The sequence below is a fragment of the Mirounga angustirostris genome, unplaced genomic scaffold (genome assembly GCF_029215605.1).
Source record: "Mirounga angustirostris isolate CCGP_5_RB_7025 unplaced genomic scaffold, mMirAng1.0.hap1 SCAF_1, whole genome shotgun sequence".
NCBI classification, from domain to species: domain Eukaryota; kingdom Metazoa; phylum Chordata; class Mammalia; order Carnivora; family Phocidae; genus Mirounga; species Mirounga angustirostris.
The window spans coordinates 67,198,379-67,217,491 of NW_026991709.1; the positions used below are offsets into that span (position 1 = coordinate 67,198,379).

The window sequence follows — 19,113 nt, forward strand, 5'->3', positions numbered from 1 at the left end:
TGCTCATTTCCACCTTTACGTGGTGGATGAGATGCTCTAGCTCATTCACTTTGTAGGTCTCCAGTCCTAGCTCCTTGGCTAATCTTAAGATACGATTCTGAGTTGGCCCAACATAAGATCTTCCAAGGTCCACATATTTAATCTTTTGGTTCCTGATGGTGTAAGTCCTGCCTCCCATCCGGTCTCGGGCTTCCAGAACAATCACATTCAGGCCAGAGTCATGCAGAAGCTTGGCTGCTGCCATGCCTGAGATGCTGCCCCCCACCATGACCACGTAGCATTTGCGGCTCATGGCGCTCGCCCCGCTCTGGGCCTCCCGGGTGCCCACTGCTTGGCAGTCTGGGTCTCAGCCCCCGCCTGCCGCGCTGCTGCCCCCGCCTTAAGGAGTCATTCTTAATGCTCTTTTCTTTTCTCTTCCCAGAAAACCAATCCATTATTAAGTCCCTTGGATTCCACCTCTCATTTATACATGTCCTGAAATTATCCAACTCTCACTGTCTCTACTGCCATTACCCTAGTTCAAGCCACCATCATCTCTGGCGTTGACTAATATAACTGCCTCCAACCTGGCCTTTCAGCAACCCTTCCTGTCCTCTTCTAAACTATTTCCCACAAATAGCCTGAGTGAGCTTTTAAATATGTAAATCAGATCCTATTTAACATTCTCTATTAGCTGCCCATTAACCTTAGGATACATTCCAAAATACAATCTAAAATCTATTATGTGGCCAATAAGAGCCTGCATGGTCTGGCTTCTGTCTCATCTCTGCCCAAGCTCGCTCCCTACATTTCAACCACACTGACTTCCTTTCAGTTCCTAGAACACACCAAGTTCTTTCATGCTCCCAACAACCTAACACTTAATGTTCTCTTGGCTTGAAACATTCTTTTAGGCTTTTTCATATGCCTGGAACTTAAAAGGCACTTCTTCAAAGACATCTTCCCTGATAGTCCAGAATTAATCCATCATCATACCTACTAATTTTCCTTCATAGTACTGATGACAATTTATAATTATGTAATGATTTATGCTTTAACGTCTCTTGCTCTTATTGCACTTTAGATTCCATCCAGTGGTTATGTTTGTTCCTGTAACCCAATGCCTAACACCGTGCTTTGCACGTGGTACACAGTCATTAAGTGCTTATTTAACAATGCATGACCCATGCAAAGGTTGGAAGGGGCCGCAGGGTCTGCATCTGCCATTTCTCTGCCAAGGTTAGGTGCTTCCTCTTGTGTGGTGATAGATGGGGCAAGTCCTTTTCTTGCTCACTCAGAGGGGGCTTTTCCCCCATGCTGCTTGGGTAAGTGTTTGCTGTAGGGCCGCGTGAGAGACACACTGCCTCCAGACACAAGCGGCAGGCAGAAGAGATTAGCTTTATTTGTGAGAGACAGCACTAGCTGTCAGCGTCACCAGAGGACTTTGCAACCTCTTGGCGCAGGTGCGTGAAAAGCTGCCAATCTTTCCTGGATGGGGGCGGGACTACATCGGGCCCCAGGAGGGGGCGGGTCAGTGTGTCCTTCCCACAGAACCTGATTGGCCCGGGTGAGCCAAAGAAACGGGGGCGGAGCTTGATCCCGTCGGACGCCAGCCACGTTGAACGCGGGGCTGCCCCGCAGAAAGGCCACTCCCTGGCCCCACAATGCATTGCGGGTCGCGTCACTCGGAGCGGCGGGTCCCGGCTCGGCAGGTATGACCTGATCTTTCGGAGTTCTCGTTCCTCCCCTGTTAGGGTCGCTCGAACCCCTGGTAGGCGTTCCCCTCGCTCCTCCTGCTAGCCGCCACGGCCCTCACCCTCGGGACTACAGACCTCCCCCAGGACAGGAACCCAGCGCGTGCCGTGGGGGCGGGAGCCCGGTGGTTGGAGCCGCGGAGCTCTGGAGAGGTGGGATGGCGGGGGCTTCGTCCCCTTCGACTTGAAGGGGACTGTGGGTCCGCGCGAGCGGCGGTTGCCCCTCGGCTGACCTCTCTTGGGTATGGGGCAGGCTAAGCAGGGGGTTCCGGGGGAGGGACAGTCGCTGTGGGCTGCCAGCAGTGGGGGGCATTCCCTGGAGCCCAGTTGTTAGAGACACGGTAATCCACCTAGGCTACTGAGCTGGCCCAGAGAGCTTGACGTGGCATTTACTATTTTTTAAACGCAGGGTGGGATTTGAACCAGTGGCTTACTTCGCGTTCCGTGGGGATTTAATGGGCATTGAGCCCAGAGATTTGCCCGCGTTCGCCAACAGAAACCTTTTAAGGCCCTGTTAATGGCACTTTGGAAGCGATGTGGCTTAAAGGAGACCTGAGCAATTGGCTCGGCAGGTGGAAGAGGGCTCCGGAATAGGAGGCCGAGCTCCAGCTGACTTGAATCTCTCTGCCAGCGAAAACAGCTTTGGACTTTTCTCCGCCTTAGTTTCCTGGATCATCCGCTGGGGCGGTTGGAGAGCTTGAGAACCAGTGCCTCCTATGCGTATACAGCCAAGGCAAAGTCCGGGGCTAGAGTATCAGTCAGCCACCAGACGGGAGATGTTGTGATCCCAGCTAACAGGTGGAACAACTACTTTTCTAAAGTCTGAATTTGCTCACGTGCTGAGATTATAAGGAGTTAGGCAGTACTTGAAATAGTACCTGTACTTTCCATTATTGAAGGTAGTTCAGTATTTGAATCTGATATGTGACCATGACCTAAGTTAATGGGACATCTGGGCATTTTCTATGTTGAGAACCATGATATCAGTTTAGTGATTTTTTGTGTGTGTGTGTATGAACTGGTTTTAAAAAATCTATATTTTATATTGATGTTTAAAAGAAGCATAGGTCTTATCAAAGTATCCATATACTTGAGTAGGAAGCTTGGAAATGTTGTGAGGCCGTGTCTCACTGGGTGGTTAAAGTTAGGCCTGCATTTAAATCTGTCACTTACGGATGTAGGAATTGAATAAATTACTTTTCTGAGCTTGAATTTCCTCAAGGGTAAAATAGAACTGATAATATCTCTCTCACAGGTTATCGGAGGGCTTAAATGAGGTAGTGTATAAAGTGCCTGGTAAATAGAGGGCAGTCAGTTAATATAATAATAAACAATATTGTATTTTTGTTCTTCAAGGTGATGTTTCAGGTTCTTTATGTATCCCTATCAGGTAGATACTGTTAGTATTTTTAAAACAATCCTATGAGATACATAATATTAGTGACCACATTTTACAGGTGCTCAAGTTCACAGTTAGCACAGGGGTGGAGCCAGTTTTTGAACCCAGGTGTATGTTCCAGAGTCCATCCTGTTAACTGTTATACTGCCTTTTAAAGAAAATGTGAGGTGGTCTTTTATTATTTCAAAATTAGTAGCTAGATAGCTTCTGTATCACCAGGTTCTTGCCCCTTGTGGGTTTTAGGAGACCGATGTAGCACAGCAATGTGGAGATAGAAGAAATTGAGGTTTAAGCACCAGTTCTGCTATATATTTGCAATGTGACATTGAGAATGGGACCTTCAGTTTCCTCATCTGTAAAATGGAGGTTATACTGTTTGGAGTTTATTGTTTGTAAGCTGTGAGGTGCTGCATAACTGTTGGGGATTGACACATTTGTGCATGTGTTGGGGGCCCTGTTCCTAGTTGTGGGTATAATCTCCTCTGGAGCCTGAGGTCTTACACATACTGTGTAGTACAAGCACCTGTAATAGGAGTATTGAAGGCTGTTGGTAAGGTGAGGGGCATAGGCAAAGCTGCAAAATAAATTCTGATTGTCTTTGGTACCCTTTCCCCTTTTCCTCTTCAAGCTGTTTTTCACGTGTCTTTCTGTTAACCTGTGGCTGTGCAAAGTCCTTCCCTTTTCTCTCAATCTTGCTCCCACCCTACACATCACAATTAATATAGCTTTCTCTCCCTGTAACCCCCCGCTCCCAATTCCCACAGATCTCAGCTAGCATTTTCAATAAAATATGTACCAAGGTAGTGTTTCACATGCAAGATAATCTGAGTGATAAGTAGATGAACATTTTAAAAAATTTTCCAAAAAATTTAACACATACATATTTGTAAGGCAGATGTGCTAACCACTACACCATGGAACCAACACATACATATTTGGATGAAACAACAACAAAAAAATCTCTAGGAGAAAAACCTCTAACATCTCAAAACTGATTTCACAGATAATTTTGCTAAGGATAGGGCAAAAAAATAAGTCAATTGAAAGACCTTCATTAGGTAAATAATAATACAGGTAAGATGTAGATATGGTATGACTTCTGAAAATGGGGATGTCTGGGTGGCTCAGTCGGATTAAGCAGCTGACTCTTGATTTGGGCTCAGACCATGATCTCAGGGTAGTGAGATTGAGCCCTGCGTCAGGCTCTAAGCTCAGTGTGGAGTCTGCTTGAGATTCTCTCTTTCCCTCTCTCCCTCCCCTTGCTTGTTCTCTCTCTCTCAAATAAATAAATAAAATCTTAAAAAAAAAATAATTCTGAAAATGGTACTTGGATGATTTAAGTTTGGGAAATAACTAAAATAAGATATGAGTGGTTAACCCGATATGAAATGTTTTTCTCTTTTATGAAAACATCTTGCTGGAAAGTAGATATAAAATATGTGTTGGGTTTTGTTAATTACTTTTTGAGAAAGTGCCTTCCTGGTGGCCCACAGTCATTACCCCACAAGGTTCTGAAGAAGAGGTCAGCATCCTGTTATCCTGGGACTAAACAGTTGCTAAGCATTGGCATAGTGGGAGTTTATTTTCCTCAGTGTCTACATAAATGTTTTCCCAGACTTACTCAGATTCTAATTTGGGCTTTTTCCTTTAGCAGTTGCTGTTGAGGAAAGGATGTGCAGGTCACTACTCAGATTCCCTGTGAGTTTTCTGCTGTCTAGAGACATATTTTTTTTTTCAGTGTTAAAGGTGAGGAAAAATGGATCATGGCCTAAAAATGTATCTGTGGCCTGATAAAACTACTGTTGCTCCTGAATCTTCCTATGCACATGGTAACCTCTTGATTTCCTCAGTTCCCATCAATTTTTCCTTGGTTTTCCCAACCACCACCGTGCCTGGACTCTAAGGGTATTCTAACCCTAGCTCGGCCTTTATGTGGACAGATATCTTTTTCTACTAGCATAGTCCAGATGAGATTGGAGTGGGTTTTTTGTTGCTGCTGTTGTTGTTGTCGTTGTTTTAAGGAACTGCATTAAGAACCCAAAGTAGAAACAGAAAAGAGGGGAGAGGTAGTAGTTGATAGAAGAGAGATTGCTTATCCTAAGTGATTGAAGTCCAAATTAGTCAAGCCTGACATTGTTCATTGGGCAGTCATGACAGTTTCTTTTGCTAGCCCACTGGTTTGGATATTACGTCCAATGACTCTGGGAGGAAGAAATTTAGGTTTTTCTCCTCAGAGGAATTTTATCTACTGACAGAAGCAGTTTTCTGACAACCTTTTAAGAATCTTGACAGGGACTATCAATGCTGTGTTGTGGGTTTGGTTACAAGCCTAAGTGTGTTAGGAATATCTGAAATGCAAGTTTGTCTATAGTTTTCCAGTTAGTTAAGTGGTGGGTGACACAACTTGTGTTGTGTTTGCTCTTTTCATCTGAATTTCTTTAATTCTGGATTGATGGTCCTTGAGGGTAGGAACTGTGTATTCCTAATGTCTCCCATAGTCCCTGGCATATAGTACCTACTCAATAAATATTTGTTATATGAATGGAACTTATAGGTTGGTATTTGTTTCTTAGTATATGTTTTAGGAAATACGAATCATATCCTTTGTTTTTAATTCATAAAAAAGAAAAGTAACAAGATTACATGAAAATTGGCACTCTATAATAAAGATTACTCCTAATATTTCTGTTGTAATCCTAGAAAGATCAGGCATAAAAGAATGCAGTCTACTCTGTACCTCTGAAACAAACAATACATTATGTGTTAAAAAAAAAAAAAAGAAGAAGATAGTAGGAAGGGAAAAATGAAGGGGGGGACATCGGAGGGGTAGATGAACCATGAGAGACTATGGACTCTGAGAAACAAACTGAGGCTTCTAGAGGGGAGGGGGGTGGGGGATGGGTTAGCCTGGTGATGGGTATTAAGGAGGGCATGTATTGAATGGAGCACTGGGTGTTATATGCAAATAATGAATCATGGAACACTACATCAAAAACTAATGATGTAATGTATGGTGATTAACATAATAATTAAAAAAAGCTATAGCAAGAAAAAAGAAAGAATGCAGTCTACTTTTAAATACTAAGAATATGGGTGTTTGGAAACTATTAAGTCACAACCCTGCCCTCATGTTAATTCCCAGAGTAATCATTGTGTTGCAGTAAACTTCAGGAAGAAAAAATTTTATATTTAAATAATAAATGCCTGAGGGTACGAAGTAAGACATTTTCCTACTTATACTTAGGCTAAATCTCATAATTATGGTTTACTAATTAATAAAACATAGTACATTTTAAAAATGGGTTTGTAGTTTAAGTATTATCCCTTGAAGAATCCCAGCTTTCTCTTGGTACTGCTTTTGGAAAGGAAACTGATTGAATAGGAAAAAAAAATGATTTGAATATGTTATGTTGGACTTCCATTAGAAGATCCCATTATGGTAAAGGCTAATTTAATTCCTGTTGGGTTTTTTTCCTTTTAAATGAATGAAGGAGAAAAATAGTAATGATATATTAATACCTAGCTATTCCTTTCATTTCCTCATGAAAAGAGGAAAAGGGGGAGTAAATTTAATGCATAAACTTTGTCGTTTGGATTAATTTTTTGTGTCACTCAGTTACCATCGTGAGTAGACAGTCAGATTGCAACTTTACACAGCAATGAAAACGAGGAACTATAGTACTAATTTCCAAAGTCGGTACCAGTTGGTTTTCTTTGGCATTTACATAGCAAACTCAGTTTTTCATTTTTGGAATGAGATAATATTGAGCTATCTGAACAGGACAGGTGAAGATTTAGTCTCTGGGATACAATATCTTGAAAAAAGCCTATGAAATTGTTTTCAGAATTTTCAGTTTTCACCATTTACCCTACTGCTAGTGAAGCAGTACTTAGTGGCATTGTTCTCCGAAGACCTGGCAAGAAAGAGTTAGCACTTAATTTCAGACTGTGAACATGTTTTAATTTAGTGTTTTTCAAAGTATGATCCGTAGACACTGAGCATAGTAATTACCTGGGAATTTGTTAAAAATGGAAGATTCTCAAGCTCTACCTCGTAGTCAATGGATCAGAATTTGGGGGCAGGGGGAGGTTCAGAAATCTGCATTTCTAAGCAAACTTCCAATGGTTTTTCTACAAGCTAAAATTTGAGCAACATTGTATAGTTTTTAGCAAAGTTTCTGTTTACCTGATTTCTTTCAGACCCAGCCTGTGAAGTCCTTTTATCTACTTTTGTGAAGTTTGATCAGAATATAATAAAATAAGCCATTATGGTTTATTTTCTGGTAAAGACATTGAGAGCAATATTAAAACCAGTATTCCTTTAGCTTTAAGACTTACTATAATTTTTTGTTGTTGTTTAAAGATATCTTTATTTTAGAGAGACAGAGAGTGTGCATCAGTGGGGCGAGGGGCAGAGGGAGAGAGAGAATCCCAAGCAGACTCCCTGCTGAGTGGGGAGCCTGACAGGGGGCTCAATTTCAAGACCCTGAGATCATGACCTGAGCTGAAATCAAGAGTTGGACGCTCAACTGACTGAGCCACACAGGCACCCCAATAAAACTTTTTTTCTGATTATAAAAGTAATATATGTCCACTATGGAATATTTTGAAAATTTAGGAAATTATAAAATAACAGTCACCCATGATACTATTTTCTGGAGATAAGCATTATTATAATTTTAGCATGTTTCCTTCTGATATCTGTTTCTCCATTTATCCCTCCCTTCTTCTTTGTCTTTATAGAAAGCAACATTTGCAGTTTTTATCCTGCTTTTTTTCTGATTTATATGTAAGCATTTTACTACATTATTGAACTCTTTTTCATAAACATAACTGTTCTTCATCATATTCCATCATAGGGGTGTACTATAATTTATTTAACCATTCCCCTATTGTTGGATGTTTAGATTGTTTTTGGTTATTTCTGTGAAAGAATGCCTTTCTGTTTAAAATTTTTTTTAAACTTTATTTTATTATGTTAGTCACCATATAGTACATCATTAGTTTTTGATGTAGTGATCCACGGTTCATTGTTTTCGTATAACACCCAGTGCTCTATGCAGTATATGCCCTCCTTAATACCCATCACCAGGCTAACCCATCCCCCCCACCCAAAACCCTCAGTTTGTTTCTCAAAGTCCATAGTCTCTCATGGTTCGTCTCTCCCTCCGATTTCCCCCCCTTCATTTTTCTCTTCCTTCTCCTAATGTCCTCCATGCTATTCCTTATGTTCCACAAATAAGTGAAACCATATGATAATTGACTTTCTCTGCTTGACTTATTTCACTTAGCATAATCTGTTTAAAATTTTGTTTGAATCTGATTACTTCCCTTAGGGTATGGTTATATATTTATATTGCTCTTGTGGTCAAAGGGCATCAGTATTTTTACACTCTTTTGAATATCACCAAATTATTTTGAGAATGGTGTTTACTCCAATATTTACTTCTGCAAATACTTATAAGAATGCCAAAAAGAAGCAAGTATTATTTAAAAAAAATTTTTTTTTCTAAATATTTATTTTAGCGAGCCAGCGCATGCACTGGAGGAGAGGCAGAGGGGGAGGGAGAGGGACAAGCAAACTCCACCCTGAGTGCAGAGGCTGATGTGGTGCTGGATCTCAGGACTCTGAGATCATGACCTAAGCTGAAATCAGGAGCAGGTAACTCAACCGACTGAGCCACCCCGGTGCCCCAACAGTTTTTATTTTTTAAAAGCTAATTTGTTAAGGAAAGTGTAGTATGTCATAGTTTTAATTAGTGAATCTTTGATTATTAGTGAGTTGAACATTTTTGCACTGTTTATCAGGTTTGGCTTTCATTTTTTATCTAACCTCAATTGTTCATTTTGTTTTAGGTATCCTCTGCTGGTTGAAATGTCTATGATTTTATCTGCGTCAGTCATTCGTGTCAGAGATGGGCTGCCGCTTTCTGCTTCTACTGACTATGAACAAGGCACAGGCGTGCAGGAGTGCAGGAAGTATTTTAAAATGCTCTCGAAGAAACTTGCTCAGCTTCCTGATAGATGTACACTGAAAACTGGACGTTATAACATTAAGTAAGACTTCAGTTTCCTCCATTAGAATCATTTGCCTAGTGGTTGCCTTTTGCATGAAATTTAAGTGGTTGCTGTCAAAAGTAGTGATTGGTTAGTTTAGGAAAGTGTTCAAGTCAAGAATCATGTGGTTCTGAACTAAACAGTAGTCATCATGTAGGAGAGAGCTTCGTTATTGAGATGACGCATGAGCCATGTCCTGAAGAATAGTAAGATTTGGCTAAGACAGAGAAGAGGGCATTCCAAGTATAGAGAGGAGAAGCAGAATAAGTAAAGAATGACTTGGCCTTGGGGGTGTATTCACCTGTTTGGTGTAGTGAATGGTGATTTAGGGATAGTTACGGGAAATGTGAGATAATTAGTGTGGGGCCAGATCCTGGATTTCCCTGCAAGTTCAGACTGAGGGATGTCACTTTGATGTAATAGGTTATAGGAAGCTGTTACTGCAGGTTTGAGGGAAGTGACTTGCTAAAAAACAATGCTGAGGCAGTGAAATAGAAAGTCTGAGAGAGATTAACTTATAATTAGGACCTGACCTAGTAAGATGTAAGTGCAAATGAAAAAGAAAATGCCAGTCACAGAGACACTTCAAAAGAAGAAATGGTTAAGCCTGATAAGATGGAATGCCAGAGATGAAGAGATGGAATACCAAAGATGACTTTGAAGCCTTGGAATTGGACAGAATGAGCTCTTTGGGAAGGGTTGCTTATAGGGGTGAAGAAGAAGAGAAAGATAACTAAGCACGATTTTGAATATTTTACTTGAGGTTGTGACTAGGCAGCCCAATTGAGATGGGATAGAGATTTTGGAATCATTCACATAGAAGTTGAAACTGTGAGGGTAGTAATGCCCACTGAGTTTCTGAGAGGCCAGAATAGAACCTTAGAGAATGTCCATAATTACTTAGATTAACTAGGTAATGGTAAGATAATGAGCTTTTATCTTAAACTGGGTTTTTAAAGGGTTTAACTGGAAGATGTGGTGATGATGGTTAAAATGTATCTAAAATTATGTCTAACCTGTTTCTGTTTTATGGAGAAAAACTTGCAACATTTTAATATTCTATTTAATAGGCTCTTTTAGTACCTTGGTCATTATTCTGAGTTTCAGTTGATACTGTATCGTACTGTAGACCTATGTCAACATTATAGAAGATTGTTTGAACATATATTAATTCTGACAGATGCCCTGGACTTGGAAGAACAATTTTTTGCAAATATTTTTCTTCCTCTCTCTTAAGAGTATCATGTGGTAAATTTTTAACACCCCTCCAATTCTAACTGTTTTGAATTCTAGATTATGTATTATTTCTTTGTACCCCATCTTATTCCACAAAGGATGTGAGGCAGTTCACACACACAAAAAAATAATTCAAGAGCACAGGAAAGAGAATCACATGAAAGTAGAGATAAAGATAGAATAATAAACTGAAGTAACATTTCCTTCTGGAGATGCAACTACATAGTCCATTCATTTGTTGGAAAAGGGCTGGAAATATTTCTCTGAGCTTCCTCATGGCCAAAACAGAGGAGGATAATGAATCATTTACAGGATTCGGTGTCCACTGGATAAAAACATTGCTCTTCATGTTCCTGAGACCTGATGTACGTAAAGAGGGACAGCATTTGGATAGCATTCTTCCAGCAGCCATAACAATGAGCTTTTTATGATTTTTCTTAATATCCCTTAGTGTAAGCAAATATCACGATACAAAAAAGCAATTTTATGAGACAGTTTAGGAGTGAGATGGATCAGCAGTGGTCTAATCTGGCCTGATCTAAGAATACAATTTAGAAATGTCTAAAGGAATAAATAGACTACATGGCCTTCGGAACCACTCAGAGAAAAGCCTCTATGCATGTTATTTTTGTAATTAAGTTTTTTTTTTTTTAAAGATTTTATTTATTTATTAGAGAGAGAATGAGAGAGAACACATGAGAGGGGATAGGGTCAGAGGGCAAAGCAGACTCCCTGCCGAGCAGGGAGCCCGATGCAGGACTCGATCCAGGGACCCCAGGATCATGACCTGAGCCAAAGGCAGTCGCTTAACCAACTGAGCCACCCAGGCGCCCTGTAATTAAGTTTTTAAAAAGGATTGAACAACAGAGAAGTTTTAGTTCTAGTTCCTGACAAGAACCTGGACTTTATATGTTTTCTATCATTGATTAGAGGACTTGTTGATTGTTTCCTAGTTTATTGAGGTTTTCATGCTGTATGACAGTACATTTAGACTGAATTATAAAGTCACTCTGAAACTGGGAGTTTATATGTTACCTGAGTTATTTATTTTATTTTTTTATTTTTTAAGATTATTTATTTATTTGACAGAGAGAGACACAGCGAGAGAGGGAACACAAGCAGGGGGAGTGAGGGAGGGAGAAGCAGGCTTCCCGCAGAGCAGGGAGCCCGATGCGGGGCTCGATCCCAGGGCCCTGAGATCACGACCTGAGCCGAAGGCAGAGGCTTAACCAACTGAGCCACCCAGGCGCCCCTACTGAGTTAAAGTTCTCTTGTGACACCTCTTTTTCTAACTGCCCATGAGCTTGTGAGATAAAACTCACAGATCTGCAGTTGTAGCATCGTAGCACAGCCCAGAACTGGCACCAGGCTGCCTGTCTGCCTTGTCAAAGCCTGGCCTAGAGCCTACTTCTTTGGAATCATCTTTTTTGCTACTACTATTTCATTTCTCTCATGATCTCACTGCTTACACAGATTGCCTGTAGAACTTGTTTTATTGTTTTATCATTTATATTTTTCTTATTTTAAATTTATTTTTAAATTTTTGTATCCTTCCTCTGTAGTTAGATAACTTACTGAGATACTTGATCTGTTCTGGCTTATAAGTGATTCCTCATCTCTTAACACTGCATTTCAAATTTCTGTAAAAATTGAGGTGCTCTTTGCAGAATACCACTGAGAACCAAAATAAAGTAGCTTAAGTATGTAGTTATATGCTAAATCAGATGGTACCTCACAGTGGATTCTAGTTGAATAGGTAGAGGAAGACCATAGCGTTTGAGAAAAAACTTAGAATAACATTTTAAAATTAAAATTCCGGGGTGCCTGGGTGGCTCAGTTGGTTAACATCCAACTCTTGGTTTCGGCTCAGGTCATGATCTCACGGATTGTGGGATTGAGCCCCACAGCAGGCTCTGTGCTCAGCAGGGAGTCTGCTTGAGATTCTCTCCCTCTGCCCTTCCTCCTACTCCTGCGTACACACTCTTTCTCTCTCTCTCAAATAAATCTTTAAAAAAATATTTTAAAAAATAGGAAAAAATCAAGAAAATTCCTTTAATATCCCCCCCCACACACACTCCCAGTGTGTTGGGAAAATGATGAACTTTATCAGATTGTAGCAGCTAAATACTTGAGTTTAGCTAATGGAGCCCATTTTGTGGCGCTTAGGCTGGCACAACGCCTTGCACATACGATTCTAACTGCTAAATGAGGGATGGTTGTTTTGGGGGTATGGCAATGTTCAGAGTGCCATGGAGTTAAGTCTTAATTTTCTCCAAAATACTTCAGTTTGGCTTATTGATTAGTGAGTGGTTGGGGGATGCATAATCTAGTTTTGTGATTTCTTCTCATATTACAGTTGAATCCTTGAACAACATGGGTTTGAACCACATGGGTCCATTTATAATTCTTTTCAGTAAATACAGTATAGTACTATAAATGTATTTTCTCTTCCTTATGATTTTTTAAATAACACTTTATCTTCTCTAGCTTACTTTATTGTATGAATACAGTATGTAATATGTAAAATATGTGTTGACTGTGTTATTGGTAAGGCTTTCAGTCAACAGTAGGCTATTAGTAGTCAAGTTTTTGGTGGTCAAAAATTATGCTGATTTTTGACTGTGCAGGATATTGGCATCCCTAACCCCAGCATTGTTCAAGGATCAGCTGTACATAGTGATGGTACAGTTCTTTCTGGGTAAAACTTTAAGGAATTTATCTGTTTCATAAGTTGAAGGATACTTTCCTAAAGTTGTCATAAATGTTTAATATATAAATCTATATCAGAACTTAGGAAACAATGATGACTAAAGCAATAATTATGAACCATATGAAATTAAGTTGTGTCCTATGAGATCTTAAATTTTGAGATTGGTTTTGGGGGTTTGAAAATCATAGTGGTACATTTTGAGATCTCTTTAAACATTGAGATACTGATCTTATGAAAATACAAACTGCTTTGGGAGGTCAGTCATACTCTATTGTGAATTTTAGTGCAAGAAGTAAAATTTCTTAGTTCTTCCACTGTCAATTCTTTTGAAGTCTGATGATATCTGTGAGCCTTATAGGTTCTCTCTTTACCTGAGTCCTTACTTTCTCCATATTAGTCCACAAACTGCTACCTCCAGCCAGGAATGCTATTTTAGGCTTACCTGCCTTTTGTTTTTAGTTTCTGGCGGTGCTTTTCTTTCACTCTTTGGTGCTATTTCCTGATTACAGGAATAACAACTTCAACAGTGACCCAGTTATTAAGTACCTGCAGTTGCCAGGCACTTTTCTTATGGTTCAGTTTTGCAACAGTTCTGTGAATAGTTAATATATAGAGCTTTTCCCCATTGTTGAGGGCAGAAACACAACTCACTAGTTTAAGCAAAAAAAGGGTATTGTGAAGGATAGGAGGGCTTCTGAATTGGCTGGAGCCAGGGACTCAGATATTGTTATCAGGAATCTTTCTCTCATTTCTCCACTTTCTCTCCTTTTGCAAATAGGTATTTTCCATGTATGGAAAACACTGTACGGGCAGCTGCAGGCATACTTCATTTCAGCTGAGTACCCCTTTTCCTCCATGTTTCAAGGAAAGGACTTAATTAATTAGCCTTGCTGTGTCATGGTACATCTCTAGAATAGCATTGTAGTCAGAGGGCCGAGGTACTCTTAGTTGGATCCTGGATCACGTGTCTACCCAGTGGGTGAGCAGCTTTACCAAAGTCATATAAAATAGGTAGTAGGGCTGGAGATAATTCCCCAAAGGCAAAGAGAAATGGGATGTTGGGCAGATAGCCATTATGGTACTATTGCCCCCCCCCCCCCCCGCCTTTTTCTTTTTTTACAGATGAGGAAACTAAGACTTAGGGATGTAAAGAAACTTGTTCATAGTCACAAAGCTAGTAAGTGGTATATCTGTACCATAGTCTTTTGGCTTCGGCATTCACATTATTCTCTGGTAAAAGAAAGAGTTGCCTCCCTTTACCTTTAGCCTCTCTCTTTACAGGGTGTGTGTGTAATTCTCCTAGTTCTTTTTACTTTTTATGGAGAGAAAAATTAACCAGGGAAGAGAATTAAGTGAAAGTTATCCCCCTCTCCTTTTTTTGGTTGAGAAATAATGAGGACTAGAGTATGGGTGAGGAGACAGCATTATCTTGTTGGAGACTAGTTGTTTGGTGGAGAGGGGGCATGGCAGGGACACGCAACCCTCCACTAGCTACCAAACCACTTGGGGGAAGAAGATAACCTATGTATCCTGCTTTACTGTTTTATCTCATTACAGCATCATATTACTTTTCTACTGCTTACTGTAAAATCTACAGCTGTTCAGCACCACATATGTTAAATAGGCTGTTATGAACTCGTTTAGGAACCTCGTTACTCATACTGTGGAAAAATGAGTTCTAGGTGCAATAAAGTTTGGGGATACCACATAGAGTTAAATGAGGGATTATCTATGATTGATTATCTAAGAAAGTCAAGATCTTCGTTCTCTGTGGTGTGAGGTGTTAGGGTTAGTGGGAAAGGGTGAATCAGGATATAGATTAACTGCAGAAAAGGAAATTAAGGATGTCATTGGCAAAGGTTGCTTGCTCTGCTCTGTGTTTTATCCAAGGCTCAATGGTATAATCACCTTTGCCCACTTAAAATTCTCTGATTCTCCTTGTGCTTACTGTTGTAAGTTGCTATCACCTGGCATATTGCATATTAATAAATATGTTCTTATATAGTGAGGTTAAAATTAGTGACTAAGAGGCGCCTGGGTGGCTCAGTCGTTAAGCGTCTGCCTTCGGCTCAGGTCATGATCCCAGGGTTCTGGGATCGAGCCCCGCATCGGGCTCCCGGCTCAGCGGGGAGCCTGCTTCTCCCTCTCCCACTCCCCCCTGCTTGTGTTCCCTCTCTCGCTGTGTCTCTCTCTGTCAAAAAAATAAATCTTTAAAAAAAAAAAATCAGTGACTAAAATGGGTCTTTTATTCATGGGATAATGTATTCATAATTTAGCTTTTCACCAGTGGAGGATAATTGAAAGTTGGCCACATAAGAGAGAAATAAGTGAGAAAATATGAAGTTCCTAGGAGAATGTTGTGCATGGTGGACACTCAGTGTTCTCTTTCTGGTTCTTGCCTCACTACTGTCCCAGTGATGGCAAAGTCTTGTCTTCACTTTATTTTCTATTAGACATACTTGGTGATAATAAAATCCATAAGATAAACTCACTTTCATAATGTCGGGTTTATTTATTTTTAAAAGATTTTATTTATTTATTTGAGAGAGCATGTGAGAGAGCACAGAGTACAAGCTGGTGGGTGGGGAGCAGAGGGAAAGGGTGAAGCAGACTTCTGCTGAGCAGGGAGCCCGACTTGGGGCTTCATCCCAGGACCCTGAGATCATGAGCTGAAGGCAGACATTTAACCGACTAAGCCACCCAGACATCCCTGTCAAGTTTATTTTTATATTTAAAAGTTTAAATGCTTTATTTTGGAGAATAGAATTCAGTGTGGAAGCTCTGTTTCAAAAAAATATTTTTCCTGGGGCACCTGGCTGGCTCAGTCAGTGGAGCATGTGACTCTTGATCTCAGGGCTGTGAGTTCGATCCCCATGTTGGGTGTAGAGATTACTTTTAAAAATATATATATACATATGTATAATTTTTAAAAAATAATATTTTTCTTTTACTTAACAATTTTAACAGATTAGAGAAGGCCTGTCCTACTGGAGAACTTTTCTTCACCCATGAAAGCTAACTGGGCAAATGAGGCTACAGAGGATAGACAGATTTTCTATGTGTAATGGTTCAATTGTAGAATGTACCATTATAGGCAATGTAAATGTTAATTATTACTGTCTCGATTTATTAATAGTTTGCTGTATACATTGTCATTTAGCATGCTACAAAAATGCAGTGTTGTTTCTTGTTTTGTGTATAGTTTTAAGTGCATTCCCAGCACTGTATTGCAGGTGCCCAGCAGGCAGAGATTTTGTTTTTGAAACTAGAGCCTATAGAGTAGAATGTGATACATATGCTAGGTGCTTTGTTTTTTGCTGTGGGGAAGATCACTGCTTTCACTAATTATTTAGTTTGGTACAGCAGGCCACAATTGTCCTAATAATGTCAGTGTTTAATTGGTGATGTGCAAAATTTCTTTGACAGTTCATAAATAAAATCACATACCAGAAAATGCTTAATGTTTAAAAACCACTTATTTTATTGGATCTTAGAAATCACTTGAGGTTTGGCCTGCTTGGATACATGATAGAATTAGCTTTTTTTTTTTCAATGATTTTTTTTTGAAGATTTTATTTATTTATTTGAGAGAGAGAGGGAGAGAGAGAGCATGAGAGGGAGGAGGATCAGAGGGAGAAGCAGACTCCCTGCTGAGCAGTGAGCCCGATGCGGGACTCGATCCAGGGACTCCAGGATCATGACCTGAGCCGAAGGCAGTCGCTTAACCAACTGAGCCACCCAGGCGCCCCGAATTAGCTTTTTAATGAAGTGATTGAAAGGGGTAAATACCCCTTATCTGGAGTTTGAACTTCTGTCAGTCTTACCTGTTGAAGACATATTTCGTCCTGGAACGCCCTGAAGAAGTTCATGGTGTGTCTGCTGGCGGAGGAACCAAAGATGTAATGCAGTTGGATAAATTCCTTCGCCAGAAGAAAGACAGTAGCCATAAAGACCAAACCCCATCTGTACCAAAGCCAAGAAGTAGAAGGGAAGTAAAAAGGAGTAGAAGCAGGAAGAAAACAATGGCAATTTAAAAATTGTGCTCAAGGTGGAGAAGAGATGTGTGAGGATTAGTAATGTCCATGATAAAAGGACGGTAGACATATCTAACGTATACATATAACCATCTGTAGGTGAGTAATTCTACATGATCTGAGAACATCTCTGCCTTTAAAGTAGGGGGATGTTGAAAACTCACGGACCTGAACCCTAAAGCCTTCTGGAAGAGGAGGTAAAGTTGTATTCTGTTCTGTTAAATTTAGTCAAGTATTTATTGAGCTGCTTCTTTATGTAGATACTTTGTGTAGATACTGCTGGGCTGTACAATTATGTGTACACAATATACTCAAATTAGTGTATAAATAAGTGAATGAATGATGTCATCTTTGTACTCATTTATTCACTAATTTATTGAGCACTTATTTTATACCAGACACCAAATATTCTAGTTGGTAAGAATACAGTGGTGAGCCCTCTAGAAATTATCTCCGCTCCTATGGAGTATAGATGTTAGTGAAAGACATCACAACAAATAAACATATAAATACATAATTACAAATTGGGTTAATTACATGAAGAAAAATAACAGCTCCTATGATATAACAACCATAGGGGTGGGATCAATTTTTATATTATTTAAGATTTATTTATTTATTTTAGAGAGAGTGCATGAGCTAGTGGGGGGAGGGGCAGAGAGAGAGGGGTTGAATCTCAAGCAGACTCCCCACTGATCATGGAGCCTGATGCGGGGCTCAATTCCACAACCCATGAGATCATGACCTGAGCCAAAATCATGAGTCTGATGCCCAGTGGACTGAGCCACCCAGGTGCCGGGGGTGGGATCAATTTAGATTGTATGCTCTGGGAGGAACTTTAAGTCCAAGAAGGATGAATAGGATTAGCCAGGTCAGAATTGGAGCATGGTAGAGATAGGGTTGGGTTGGAGCATTGCAAGTGAGGAAGACAGAATTCGTTTGTCAGATTGGGAGTTGGAGGACTGGGAGTAGGTTGGTATCTTTTGGATCTGAAATAACACTAGTGTGGCTAAAGTGCAGAGAGGGAGGAGGAGTAGAGTTGCACAAGAAGTAGAGAAGTTGGCAGGGCTTCTTGAATATCCTGATTCCAGTTCCCAAATTCTCAAGTTTCATTAACTCTTAATTAGAAGAAAAAATAGAGATTGATTTGTGACTTGAAAAAGTGTGGGGGAAAAGTTGATGAATTAGCACATAATTGGTTTATCTATAACATAGGGAAGTTGGGTGTTGTGTTGGGAAAGAATGTGGGCTTTGGAGTTAGAACTAAGTTTGACCCTGCTCTGCTTCTTAGTGGTGGTGGTGGCCCTGGTAAGCTCCTAAACATCCCTGAGCTTCTGTTTCATTATCTGTAAAATGGAGATAGTGGTGCCCTTTTACTGTGAGAATGAAATTAAATAAAATACATACATAAAGCACTTAGCAGAGGACCTGGTTCAGACTGAATGGTCAGTAAACTGTACCTGCTGCTGTTCCTCCTCCTCCTCCTCCTCCTCCTCCTCCTCCTCAAGGCAGAAGGACAACAGCCAGATTGTCTATAAAATGTGAGCTAAATGAACCTAATGGACAGGCTAATGCATGCACAGACTGGCATGCTTGTAGTGACTTTAGACTGTTTCATATGAGGAGTTCTCAGTGAAAGGGTGGGAGTCTTTGAGTTTGTCCCCATGATAGTTGAAAGCCAGAAGTCTTTTGATGATGGAAGGCTTGTATGTACTGTTGGAAAACTGGCTTTGCATTTCAAAGAAAGACAATAGCATAAGCCTAAATTCATTATGAAAAGCCGTAATAAAATAGAGTACTTTATGGCCTTTTCAGAGAATATCACATAATTAAAGTAAAGGCTTTGAAAGAAAGATTCTCTGAAAATGCTGACATATAATCTTAAAAACACAGGCTTCCCTTTATTTCATAAATAATTCTGTAGTTAACTAAGTGCGAGCAAGA

General features: G+C 40.1%; 1 protein-coding gene across 4 annotated transcripts in view; it reads left to right on the forward strand.

The window, feature by feature from the left end:
* Positions 1 to 1,572: 1,572 nt before the first annotated feature.
* Positions 1,573 to 19,113, forward strand: part of SEC22A (SEC22 homolog A, vesicle trafficking protein) — a 77,387-nt gene continuing 59,846 nt past the window's right edge. The window contains exons 1-3 of one of the 4 annotated variants that reach the window (XM_064570738.1): positions 1,606 to 1,691; positions 2,143 to 2,531; positions 8,989 to 9,189. In XM_064570738.1, coding sequence (XP_064426808.1) covers positions 9,008 to 9,189 — 182 coding nt within the window. In that variant the 5' untranslated portion in view covers positions 1,606 to 1,691; positions 2,143 to 2,531; positions 8,989 to 9,007. Of the gene's footprint in view, positions 1,692 to 1,741; positions 1,887 to 2,142; positions 2,532 to 8,658; positions 8,795 to 8,988; positions 9,190 to 19,113 lie in introns of those variants that run through there. The other 3 variants (XM_064570698.1, XM_064570839.1, XM_064570786.1) reach the window with 3 other exon arrangements.